The 13,766-nt window shown below is 34.4% G+C and overlaps 1 protein-coding gene across 1 annotated transcript; it reads right to left on the bottom strand.

The window, feature by feature from the left end:
* Nucleotides 1-11,504: 11,504 nt before the first annotated feature.
* On the bottom strand, nt 11,505-12,330 carry LOC119038781 (40S ribosomal protein S6-like). The gene has a single exon (XM_053670338.1). It carries the CDS (start codon nt 12,293-12,295, stop codon nt 11,546-11,548), a length of 750 nt encoding a protein of 249 aa, XP_053526313.1. The 5' UTR covers nt 12,296-12,330; the 3' UTR covers nt 11,505-11,545.
* Nucleotides 12,331-13,766: the final 1,436 nt, after the last annotated feature.

The following is a 13,766-nucleotide window of genomic DNA, read 5'->3' as shown; positions in this document are numbered from 1 at the left end:
TCATCAAGAAAATAATGGTTTTAATTTTTAAGTATTTGTACCATACACATCTATGACTGATTCTAAACAACTGAGAGAAATTACTTTAATCATTATCTTCATAAAATTATATTTATGTTTGTTATCGTTTTTATCCAAAACTCCACCTTACTATTCTTTTCTTTCTCAGAAAAATCTGTTGAACTTGAAGAAAATCCATCTTCTAAGTGAAACTATTCAGTCTGCCAAATGGTGATAGTCGACATTTGAATTAAAAAGTAAACACAAAGTGAAACACTGAGATAATTATTTTTATGAGAAGTATTATTAGTAACCAATCATACTAAAGTTTTTTCTTCAATAACTTTGAACAATTAATAGGCAACTGGAATAAGATGATAGACAAAGACTATTGACTGAACTTTCACATTTTTATTTGAGTTATACTAGTTACAAAGATGTAAAATTATTCTATATTCTCCCTGATATTAGTGCAACTAACCAAACAGCAATGTCATTTTTATGAATGCTTATATGTACATTGAATTAAAAAATAATAATTGGCTCAATCCAGGTGTCCAACGTGAAGAAATTGAGATTCTAAAATGTTATAATTTCCAAAGAAATATTTAAAAGATGCTAAATCAAAAAGGTGAGAGGGTAGTTAATTCCTGAGGAACAAATTTAAGCAAGGGATGGTTCTTTTAAAATGCATACAAGTAATTTCAGATGGCATGCAGTTTAACTGTAATTCCACATCTATATTTTGTTTTATAAGATATTTTATTGTCTAAGATTGCAACATTGTTTCCTCAGAGCAGGTAATTCCCTGGGCATAGTTGGATCCAAAATGGTAATAAACATTACTCTATAACTTCAAATTATCAGAAATCTAGCTATTATTCACGTATAGTCTATGAAATATATCACAAACATTTCTATGCAGTTTCTTATTCTGTCAAAATTCTGAACTTTTATCCCTAGTTATCCCCAAGAAATCTAAGCACGCAGCCTGACATTCTTTTTGCACAGAGCCAACTCTTTGTCAGTAAGAGCTACTGTTTGGAAAAAAATAAATAAATGTTGGTAACAAAAACAGAAAGAAAATAATGGCAGGCATATAGGTAGCTCAGAGAATCAACAGTAAGTCTCGAAAACCAGATTTGAGGACCCAGATCCAGAAAGATGGTTAGCTATAACCTTTAACAGGAAGCTAACAACAAAATAAACAAGCAAGCAAAATAAAAACAAGACACTGAAATAGAGAACAAGGGGACAGTGACCAGAGGGGAGAGGGGAGGGAATTTAAGGGGAAAAAATGGGAGGGAGTTAGAGGAACAAGTATAAAGGACACAAGGACAATAACTAAGGGGGTGGAAATGGGAGGGAGGTGGGGAGCACGGGGGGGGGGCTGGGATGGGAGAAATAGACAGAAAACTGTACTTGAAAAATAACTAAATAAAATAAAAAAAATTCTAAGTCATGCCCAGGAATCACTGAAGTAGTATGCAGTCACTGCAAAGCCTGGACCATTACCACTGCTGTCTCAGACTGTGGATGCTGCCTGCTCTGGTGGAATAAATTCTAAGAAGTCTCAGCTTACCATTACATATGCAAAGACCCAAGTGCCAAATAACTGAAAAGTGTTCATTAAACACATACCATTTTTTTCTATTGAACTGTCAGAGTATCAAGGGATGCAGCCTTCTAACTGCTGCTAATTCACAGTCAGAACATATAGCACTATTGACTGAACTTTCACATTTTTGTTTAAAATAAATTCATAAAATGTGATTTATATTATTATTATTAAGATTTGATGTGTTCATTATGGAATAATTAGAAAATATACGTGTGTGATGTTTGTAGACACATGCATACACACACATAGAGCTGAGTGACTTGAGAATACAGAAAAATATAACAAACATTTTTTATATCTTCACAGTTTTTCTACGTTATTTCTATTGACTTGCATAAGTTTCATTATATTGGTATATCACAATTCATTCAATCCATTTAGTGTTGCCATTCAGGAATTTCTCCTAATGTTTTCCTGTTATATTAGCCTTCAAGGAGCATCTTTATAGAAAATGTATAATTGTGTTATTAGGATTAATTTTTAGACTGGGTTTATCAGGATCAAAGTAGGATTTTTAATTGCTTTTTCCTGTGGGGGGGAAAAAAAACTCCCAGAGTCTCTAACTCTGACAGAGGCAGAGGCATCCTATAGTGAACAGCTTCTGACTACTAACTGGGTACATTCAAGTAATATTTCCATAAGCTACACATATATTTATAATACTAGAATCTGAAGTGGTTTCCCCTCTCTATATTGTTTAATAAAAATTAGGCTGGACAAAATGTGACCTACTAAGAGCCAATCAGGAGATTTTCAGAATATATAGAGCTGAGTAGCAAACAAATTTAGGACTGAAAAATTCCCTTCAGCTTCCTCTACCCACATCTATTAATGTCAAAATCCTATTTATATATCCTTCAAAAACCAGCTAAAATATTGCAACTTACAAAAACTTTATTTGGAAGAAATCCCTGGTTTGTTTTTGTTTCCTTAACACATTTTTCCTAGAATCACCCTCAAATCTCCTTCCTCAAACTTTTCCTAGGGAAGTGTGGTAACTCCACACTTGTGGTCTCCATGCACGCATCTCAAAAACCACATAACTGGCCCTGGAGGAAGTGGTGGCTGTCAAAAGACATGTCCTGATACCAAGGACGGAAGGAGGATGCTGGCAATGGACAGCAGGCGTGTACTACTGCTCTGTCTTTTCTTCATCCACTACCACTATCCAGGCTTCCTTCATCCCCTGCCAAGACTATTCAAATAAATCCTGTACTTGTCCTTTCTCCTGCTAGGGATATTCTTCCTCTCATCCCTTCAATACTCTCCGTTTAGATGAGATAACTGACTTTATAAAAACAGGTAGGATTTTGTCCTATCTTATTTAAAAGACCTTAATGAATATTTGTGACACAATATTTGAATTCTTATGCATAATCTTATAGTATTCCAATATCTCATTGCCATTACATTTATAATCACAGCTCAAACTAGACTGTTCATCTTACCAGAAAGGAAATTCATTTCTTTATACTTTGATGTCTTAAGTTGTTCTCTTACCTGGAATATCATTTTGTACTATATAGTTTTCCCTGTCCCTTGTCTCCACTAGTCCACCACTTCCTCTGATACAAATAATTACTTTTGAATATGCATTTCCCACGTCCCATTTCAAAAATATCTGTTAAGGTACTAATAATGTAGATTTATAGGAATTTATTTTTAGTCTCTCTTGGTTAACAGTGAGTTGCCAAATTTAATCTTCTCAGCTTAATAAACCAAGATGCCCACGAAAATGCTTTGCATAAAACCTTTACTCAATAAACATTTGCTAAATTCAATTTATGTATACTTATAAACATAAATATGTCAAATTTGTTCATATTATTTTTGTTAAGCCAATCAGCTTCAATCATGCAACACAGCTGATGAGAAGCTACAAGATATTCCAGTTTCACTGACATATAAAAAAATCAGTTATTCATTGGTCAAAATTACTAGAAAAATAATTTTAATAAGAGTAGGCTTTATAAACTTTATGGACTCATTTTATTTCAAACATATTTATTGAACATCTAAGCATACTGCTTATTAATACACTCAGAGATTGTTGATGTTTTACATAAACATGCCTATAGCGAGATTCTCTTCTCTCAAGATTAAGGGCTATAAATAGCCATGTATGATAAAAGGCCAAGTAGACAACATCTCTGAGACTGTGAAAGGATGATTTATCTGTGCACAGACGCTACAATTCTAAGTTGCAATGCACTCCATTAATTAAACAAGTCTCCACATCCATAATTTAATTTGCTGAAAGAATTCACAAGAGGGATGGGAAACTGGGTTCCTCTGCTTCCCATAAATGTAATTGACATAATGAGCAGCTTTCTCTTTTGAGTCACAATGCCTTACAGTAATACCTGCTTCACTTGATACCAAGCTCTTTCAGATTTGCACAGAGAAATAATTTACTAAGTGCAATTCAACTCAATATAGATAGATATCATATAGCATGAGAGGTTTCAGAAATAAAGCAAATGACTTAAATGAACTTTGTAGGTGGAAATGATAAAGCCTGAATCAAATAGTAATTCATGTTGACATATACTACATATTTCCCTCTCACTCTATTTTCAACCTTTGCAGATTTAAAATAGGAGAAGAAATCTTATATTAAAATGTGCAATACATTTGATTTTACCTTGATTAGAGGTTTACAAAGCACTTTCACATGCATTAATCTGGTGTTTCATGTAGCAAGTTTATGAGTGAGACTTTTTTATTGTCCCTGTCATCATCCATTCTCTCAAATGATAAAACAGAAGATTTGAAGGGCGTAGTAGTTTGACTCTAATTCTATGCTGTTTACACTATCAATAATTTGAATATTGGTTCAGAATTTATCAATGAGTCGGAATCATACTAGATGTTCAGTAATTATCTAACCAGTCAAAGAATACAATAGAATAAAAAATCTTTTCAAAAGATTTTATTTATTTATTTTTAGAGCAAGGGGAAGGGAATAAGAAAGAGGGGGAGAAAAACATCAATATGTGGTTGCCTCTCATGTGGCCCCCACTGAGAACCTGGCCCACAACCCAGGCATTTGCTCTGACTGGTAATTGAACTGTCGACCCTTTGGTTCTCAGCCCGCACTCAATCCACTAAGCTATACCAGCCAGAGAAGAATAAAAAAATCTTTATCATGTCATTTATTTTTATAAAAATTTTGATTTATTCCTAATGCTTACCACTATGGAATTAAATATATTTTAATAAACTTTAATGTCCTCCAAGATTACATCACAAATCTCTTTTTTTCTTAGCTAATTTTAAAATGGTATTTTTAGACCTAGAAAATTAAATAAATAAATAAAAGAGGAAATATGAATCTTTTCTTTTCTGAATGCATTTTATATCTCTCACCCCATCAAAGTTTGATTTCATTTTTTTATTTCTCTCATTCTTCTTTCTGTTTGGCCATTTTTTTAGTTAATTATTTGTAGCATTTTTAGAATTCAGATGCAATCTCTTTCTTTTTTTCTTGGGCTACTTTGTTCACAATCATAAAGAAAAAGAGACAGGGAGCTAATAAATGTCAATTTTTCCATATAAAGTATTTGTATATAAATTATTAGTATTTCCATATAAAGTATTTGTAAAACAGTAAACAATGTTCAATATCCTTAGAATTAGCCATTTAAGACTTTAATATCTGGCTCTGAGAAAAAATAATACTGTGAAAGCTTTCCTTTTGTACCTAAGCTATAGAAATTTCATCACCTACTGACAGGTGTGAACATTTACAAGTGAATGAAAGAAATTAAATGATGAACTCCCAGCAGTATATGAAACATATTTTAGTGGCTGCTTAATTTATCAAATAAAAACAGAATGCAAACAATCCTACTCAATAACTCTGTTTTATAATTCCTGAACCAACTTGGTTAAATATTCCATTATATGTAAAAAGGTTTATTTTATATTTTTATTGCTTCCACCTACTTCTCAAATCTATAAAGCCTATGCGGGGATATCTGAGACTCACAGAGACTGTAATTTTATATCTGCATATCTGGATGTCTATATCTACATAGGTATAGATAGATATAGATATATATCTTATATTCTTGCTTTCAAGGAAGTTTTTTTGAACTGTTAACCTGGGTTTTTATTTACTATATTAATTTTTCTCTCTTCTCTGCTCCTATAACCTAGTTTAGTTAATGCTTTGGAACTTACAATGCTATTAGTTCAGATAAGAAATGATATAGCAAGAAACTAGTTCAAGCGCCATGTCAGAAAAAGTTTTCAAAAGCATGGCCTGTGATTATGAAAGGACTCCTGGCATAATGTGTACAGAATATGCTAAAGATAAAGATATAAAAACCCAATAAAATAGGAGTCAAGGCTGGGGAGGTGAAGAGAGGCTGTAAAGATACCATATGGGATCCTGGTAGGGGTCTTTAAGTCCTAAAGTCAAGCTCCTGTTTTCTCATTGCCAGGACTTTGTCAAGGGGAACAATATCAGAACCTAGATATGGTCAGGGATGTAAAAGTAGAAAAGAACCATACCCACATCCTGCATGGAAATGAATGAAGAGAGCCAGCAGTTTTGCAAAGCTCTCTGAAAAATTACTGCATGGATGCCAAGGGTATTGAATATGGTATCAGGGAACTGGTATTCCAGAGGGCACTTAAAAAGCTGCTAATGTTTTCTGTGTTCTCAGGAAAATAATGCACTCTGGCAGAGAGTGGGAAAAGGCTACAGGATTAGGATGAGGGAATGTGCTTATAAATGACAGTGTAAGCCACTGGCCATATGGCTGAAGATCAAAGTCCTCTGAGTGGGAGCTCACAAAGGCTAGACAAGACAACACCATTTATGAGGATGACATGTGGATAACCAGATAACCAAGATCAGGCATTCACCTGCTTATACTGTTATTATTGTTATTATTATTTAAATCTCCAAAATTGCAGGTATAGATCAAGAATAAAGTACAAGATAAAGAATTAGGAGAAAGTGAGGACTTATGAGAGAAACTTTCAGGCAAATTTTTAATTAAGTGTACATGTTATATTAAAAGGATTGTCATTAGAATAATAAAAAGCTACTGTAGATTACTGAATATGGTGAAAGCATTATTATATATAAGATTTAGGTTAATTCTGCAAAAATCACGAACCATGAATGTGAATGCAACTTAGAGATTAGAATTTTAATTGAGAAGTTGTAGCAGTTGTCTGTGCAAGGGATAATAAATCAGAAAAAATAAAATAAGAGAAAGCTATCACAAAGATGGAATTAAAAGCATTGAATTTGACTGGTGATTAGTTATGGGAAAAGAAAGTTGTCAAAGACAACTCAGATTTCAAAAGCTAGTGGTACATGAGTAAGAGTAATGATGGAGAGCTGTTGGTTTGTGGCTAAAAGAACGATATTGAATATTTTTTGTTTTAGGTGATAGAAGGACATATTAGATGGCAAGATAAAAATAAATCAACATGGAAAATATCTAATAGAGATACTAGTTGAAGATAAGGAAAGAGATACAATTGTTGAATGCAAGAGCATAGGAAAAGAAAGTTGTTTATATGTAGGGAGCAAGAAAAGAGAAGAAATGGCAGTGACAGTAAAGAGGTGCAGGAGATCAGCAAAAAATTCAAGTTAATTATTTCTCATGATTCTTGAGAAATAAGGGAGTTAAATAGTTATTATGACTCTTACTGTTGGTTCTTTGACTTATATGAATAATAAAGAAGCTTTCAAGTCTATTCAAGGAAATTGCCAATGATGACAAGGACGTTGAATTGTGCATTTTCTTCTGGAATTTTCCATGAAGATTAATGGACATGCGGAACAGACTATAGATCTCAGAGGGGAGGGAGATTGAGGGGACTGGAAGAGGTTAGCCAAAGAATATATACTCCTATATGCATATATGCATATAGGCAAAGCCCATGGACACAAAAAGCAATATGGTAAAGGCTGGGGGGATGTAATTTTTTAAAAATAATAAGCAAGATTAATTTTTTAGGCTTTAATATGTTTGTTTTAATTACAATTTCTATGTATAGTGTTTAATCCTGAAATGTTTATTTTTATTATTATTTTTTTTTATTTTAAGGGGACTAAAAGTCCTGACTAAGCTTTACTGTGGGAATTCTCTCATCTTTTTATAGAAACTTTTTTTAGTCAGATTCAGTTAAGAATCAAAATTCCAGTTAAAGAAAATAACAGAAAGTTGTAAATTCAAGATAGATCTATAAAGTACTCTTATGTTAATTAAAAACAAAAAAGAAAAATGGGGTCATCTGTATATTAACCATTAAATATCTTGATGTTTTAAAATGTTAGACAGAAAACATGAGTGTTAACCACATATTTTAGAGGATAAAGACATACTCACTGTGACAGAGATAGCTCTTTGTTCATCCAAATCCAAGGTTCTTTCTCCTGTTGAACTCACAGCAAGGCTCTGAGTTTCAAGGTCCCTTACAGTTAGTTGTGGCCAAGAAATTAAGACACAACCATTGGAATGCTGGTAGAAGTAGTGTAACTTCAAAACTGACTTCCTAAACTATAAATACCTTCCAGCTGTAATCATGTTCTTTCCCATGAGCCATTTGAATAGTTCTTATTTCTAGTGCATTTTAGCAAAGAAAGTATGAAAATCCCCTATCAGCCTGATTCTTGGAGAATTATAAGGAACAGAACCCCTGGACAAAATACCTTCATATGAAGCAATATGTGTAAAATATTATTTTTAGTTGAAACTTGCCAAGAAATGAAAAATAGCTGACCAAATCATTATTAGTACATATGAATGAATCATATAAAAATGCATGCTATTTATAAATTTTATATAGGTATTCACACACATATACTTTTTCTTATATTTATTTCAGAAAATACTAATGAATAGTTATGATTATGATTTTATCATAGTTTTATATTTTATGATGTGATTTTAATGTAACTAAGCTATGTAAAATTAAATAATATATTCATCAAAATTTTAAGTTAGTGTACTTGCAAAATGTAAAAGAATTAATTTTTTTATATTTTTAAATGTCCCTATTCTTTGCCGATAGTATAATATTATCTCCGAAATATATAAAGAACTCACATGACTCCACTCCAGGAAGTCAAACAACCCAATTAAAAAATAGAAAAAGCACTTGAACAGACACTTTTCCAGTGAGGACATACAGAGGGCCAAGAGAAATAGGAAAAGATGCTCAGCATCACTAGCCATTAGAGAGATGCTAAATTAAAACCATGATGAGATACCACTTCTCACCAGTAGGAATGGCCATCATAAACCTAGCAACAACAAGTGTTGGAGGGAATGTGGGAAAAAGGGAACCCTAGTGCACTGTTGGTGGGAATGCAGACTGGTACAGCCACTGTGGATTACAATATGGATTTCTTCAGAAAACTGAAAATGCCTTTTGACCCAGCAATTTCACTGCTGGGATTATACCCTAAGAGCCCTGAAACACCAGTCCAAAAGAAACTATGCACCCCAATGTTCATAGCAGCACAATTTACAATAGCCAAGTACTGGAAGAAACCTAGGTGCCCCTCAGTAAATGAATGGATCAAAAAAAACAACATACAGGGTTTTTTTTACTGAATTTATTTTATTTTAATTGTTGCTCAAGTACAGTTTTCTGCCTTTTACCCCTATCCCATCCCAGCCCAGCCCCACAGCCCTCACCACCTCCCTCCCGTTTCCATCCCCTCTTCTTATTGTCCATGTGTCCTTTTATACTTCTTCCTGCAAATCCTTCGCCTTTTCCCCTGAAATTCCCTCCCTTCTTCCCTCTGGTCACTATCAGCCTATTCTTAATTTCAGTATTTTTAATTATATTTTGCTTGTTTGTTCTTTTTCTTGATTAGGTTCCTTTTAACGGTAAGATCATATGGTATTTGTTTCACCACCTGGCTTATTTCACTTAGCATAATGCTTTCCATTTCCATCCATGCTGTCGCAAAAAGTAGGAGCTCCTTCATTCTTTCTGCTGCATAGAAATCCATTGTGTAAATGTACTATAGTTTTTTGATACATTCATTACCCATCCATTACTGATGGGCACCTAGGTTGCTTCTAGCACTTGGCTATTGTAAATTGTGCTGCTATGAACAGTGGGGTGCATAGGTTCTTTTGGATTGGTGTTTCAGGGTCCTTAGGATATAATCCTAGCAGTGGAATTGCTGGGTCAAAAGGCAGATCCATTTTTAGTTTACTGAGAAAAATTCCATACTGTTTTCCATAGTGGTTGTACCAGTCTGCAATCCTGCCAACAGTGCACTAGGGTTCCCTTTTCTCCACAACCTCTCTAACTTTTGTTGTTTATTGCTTTTATTATGATGGCCATTCTGACCAGTGTGAAGTACTATCTCATTGTGGTTTTAGTTTGCATCTCTCTGATACCTAGTGATACTAAACATCTTTTTATGTGTCTCTGGATCCTCTGTATGTCCTCCTTGGAGAAGTGTCTGTTCAAATCCTTTGCCCATTTTAAAATTGGGTTGCTTGTCTTCTTAGAGTGGACTCATGTGAGTTCTTTATATATTTTGTAAATTAAGCCCTGATCTGAGATATCATTGGCAAATGTTTTCCCATACGATTGATTCTCTTTTTATTTTAATACATTTTTTAGCCATGTAAAAGCTTTTAATTTCGATGAGATTCCATTTTTTTATTCTTTCCTTTATGTCCCTTGCTCTAAGGGACATATCAGTAAAAATGTTGCTGCATGAAATATCTGAGATTTTCCTGCCTATATTCTCCTCTAGGAGTTTAATGGAGTCATGACTTATATTTAAATCTTTTATCCATCTTGAATTTATTTTTGTGTATGGTGTAAGTTGGTGCTCGACTTTCATTTTTTGGCATGTACCTGTCCAGCTCTCCCAGCACCATTTGTTGAAGAGGCTATTTTTACTCCATTTTATGTTGCTGCCCCCTTTGTTGAATATTTGACTGTAGAGGCTTGGGTTTATTTCTGGGTTCTTTGTTATGTTCCATTGGACTATGTGCCTGTTTTTATTCAATTACCAGGTTGTTTTGATTACAGTGGCCTTGTAATATAGTTTGGTATCACGTATTGTGATCCCTCCGACTTTGCTCTTTTTTCTAAAAAATGCAGCAGCTATTCAGAGCTGTTCATGGTTTCATATAAAATTTTGAACTGTTTGTTCTACGTCTGTAGAACAAAATATGCCATTGGTATTTTAATAGGTATTGCTCTGAATCTGTAAATTGCTTTGAGTAGTGTGGACATTTTGATGATGTTAATTCTTCTGATTCATGAACATGGTATATGTTTCCATTTGCTTGTGCCTTTCTTGATTTCTTTCTTCAGTGTGTGTAGTTTTCTGAGTGTAGGTCTTTTACCGCCTTAGTTAGGTTTATTCCTAGGTATTTTATTTTTCTTATTGCTATATCAAATGGGATTTTTCCTTGATTTCTGCTTTTGCTGATCCATTGTTGGTATACAAAAATGCCTTTGATTTCTGGATATTGACTTTATATCTCGATGTTTTGCCAAATTCATTTATTAGGTCGAGCAGTTTTTTGGTAGAGTCTATAAGATTTTCTATGTACACTATCATGTCATCTCCAAACAATGACAGTTTTGTTTCCTCCTTTCTGATTTGGATGCCTTTTATTTCTTTTTCTTGTCTGATCGCTGTGGCTAAAACTTCCAATACGATATTGAATAAAAGTGGTGAAAGTGGACAATGTTGTCTTGTTCCTGATCTTAGTGGGAAAGCTTTTAGTTTTTTCTCATTGGATATAATGTTGGCTGTAGGTCTCTCATATTTGGCCTTTATTATGTTGAGGAATGCTCCCTGTATTCCCATTTTGCTGAGTGTTTTTATCATAAATGGGTACTGTACCTTATCAAATGCTTTTTCTTTTTTTTTTATGTTTATCCTTATTTATTTGTTACTCTTAGAAGACATCATTTTTGGCTGGACTCAGACTTAGAAGTAGAAGCTCTCAGAGAGGACAGCCTACGTCTCTTGGCAATTTGTTCCTGGCGTTTTTCTTTGGCCTCCTTCATCCTCTTAGCCAAAAGTTTGGCATACTCTGCAGCCTCCTCCTTATTTTTCTTAGTACGTTGCTTCTTCAGAGCAATACGCCGATGCTTGTGTTGCAGGACACGTGGAGTAACAAGACGCTGAATCTTAGGTGCTTTGGTTCTAGGTTTCTTACCTTCCTTGTTTAGGGGCTTTCTCACAACATATTGGCGGACATCATCTTCTTTAGAGAGGTTGAAAAGTTTGCGGATTCTGCTAGCTCTTTTGGGCCCCAGGCGATGAGGCACAGTAGTATCAGTGAGACCAGGAATATCTTTCTCCCCTTTTTTTACAATGACCAAGTTGAGAACACTGAGGTTGGCATCCACAATGCACCCCCGAACTGATTTGCGCTTTCGCTCTCCAGTCCTCCTTGGTCGGTAACAGGAATGCCCCTTGCTCAGCAACAGGCGGACACGGCCATGAGTCAAAACACCCTGCTTCATGGGGAAACCTTGTTTGTCGTTCCCACCACTGATTCGAACCACATAACCCTTCCACTCTTCACCCAAAACGTCAGCAGCAACTTCTGTGGCCATACGCTTCTCATAAAAAGTACGAAGTTTGCGTTCATCATCCACTTCAATGAGTTTCTGACAGCCAGTGGCCGGGAAAGAGATGTTCAGCTTCATCTTGAAGCAGCCGACCGCCTCCCGGACGCCACGGAAAAGAGTCAAATGCTTTTTCCACATCTATCGATATCATCATGTGTTTTTTGCCTTTGCTTTTATTTATGTGGTGTATTACCTTTACTGATTTGTGAATATTGAACCATCCTTGTATCCCTGGGATGAATCCCACTTCGTCATGGTGAATGATCTTTTTAATGTACTGTTGGATGTGATTTGCTAATATTTTGTTGAGGATTTTTGCATCTATGTTCATCAGCAATATTGGCCTGAAGTTTTTTTTTTCTTTGTTGTATCTTTATCTGGTTTTGGAATTAGAATGATGCTGGCCTCATAAAAAGAGTTTGGGAGTCTTTTATTATTTTGGATTTTTTGTAGTAGTCTGTGAAAGATATGGGTTAGGTTTTTCTTAAATGCTTTGTAGAATTCTCCTCTAAATCCATCTGGTCCAAGGCTTTTGTGTGTTGGGAGTTTATTAATTACTGCTTCGATTTTGTCTGCTGTTATTAGTCTGTTAAGGCTTTCTACTTCTTCATTCAGTTTTAGAAAATTATATTTTTCTAGAAATTTCTCCATTTCACCTAAGTTATCAAATTCCTTGGCATATAGTTCTTGGTAGTAATTTCTTACAACCTTTCTATTTCTGTTGTATCAGTTGTAATCTCTCCTCTTTCATTTCTGATTGTGTTTATTTTAGTCCTTTCTCTATTTTTCTTGATGAGCCTGCTTAAAGGCTTGTCTATTTTATTTATCTTTTTAAAGAACCAGCTCCTGGATTCATTGATTTTTAGAATTATGCTTTCAGTCTCTATGTCATTTAATTCTCCTTTGATCTTGGTTATTTCCTCCCTTCTACTAGCTCTGGGCTGTCTTTGTTGTTGTTCCTCGAGTTTTTATAAACATAGCATTAGCTTGTTTGTTTGTAATGTTTCTATCTTTTTTAGGTAGGCCTGTATTGCTATGAACTTCCCTCCCAGGACTGCTTTCCCTGTGTCCCATGAGTTTTGAATTGTTGTGAGTTCATTTGTGTTTGTTTCCAGAAACTTTTTGATTCTTTCCTTTGATTCCTTAATTTCATTCTTGATTTATTTTTTGTTTAATAGCATGTTATTCAGTCTTCACGTGTTTGAGTGCTTTGGATTTTTTCTCTTGGGGTTGGTTTCTAGTTTCAGTCCCTTGTGGCCTGAGAAAATGCTTGATATGATTTCAATTTCCTTGAATTTGTTAATGCTTCTTTTGTGTCCTATTATGCAGTCTATCTTTGAAAATGTTCCATGTGTATTTGAAAAGAATGTGTATTTAGCTTCTTTGGGTTGAAAGGCTCTCTATATTATCAGTTAAGTCCATTTCATCTAGGGCATCATTCAATGCCACAATATCTTTGTTGATATTTTGTTTGGAAGATCTGTCCATTTTTGACAGTGGGGTACTAAAATCCCCCACTATAATTGTGTTGCTATGAATATTTTTATTG

The sequence above is a fragment of the Artibeus jamaicensis genome, unplaced genomic scaffold (genome assembly GCF_021234435.1).
Source record: "Artibeus jamaicensis isolate MK-2021 breed Jamaican fruit bat unplaced genomic scaffold, CSHL_Jam_final contig_559, whole genome shotgun sequence".
Classification (NCBI taxonomy): domain Eukaryota; kingdom Metazoa; phylum Chordata; class Mammalia; order Chiroptera; family Phyllostomidae; genus Artibeus; species Artibeus jamaicensis.
The sequence above is the reverse complement of the archived record's forward strand: the minus strand, read 5'-3'. Positions and strand labels throughout refer to the sequence as shown.

Excerpts from the sequence above, each read along its gene's own strand:
- LOC119038781 (XM_053670338.1), bottom strand. The coding sequence starts at position 12,295 with ATGAAGCTGAACATCTCTTTCCCGGCCACTGGCTGTCAGAAACTCATT.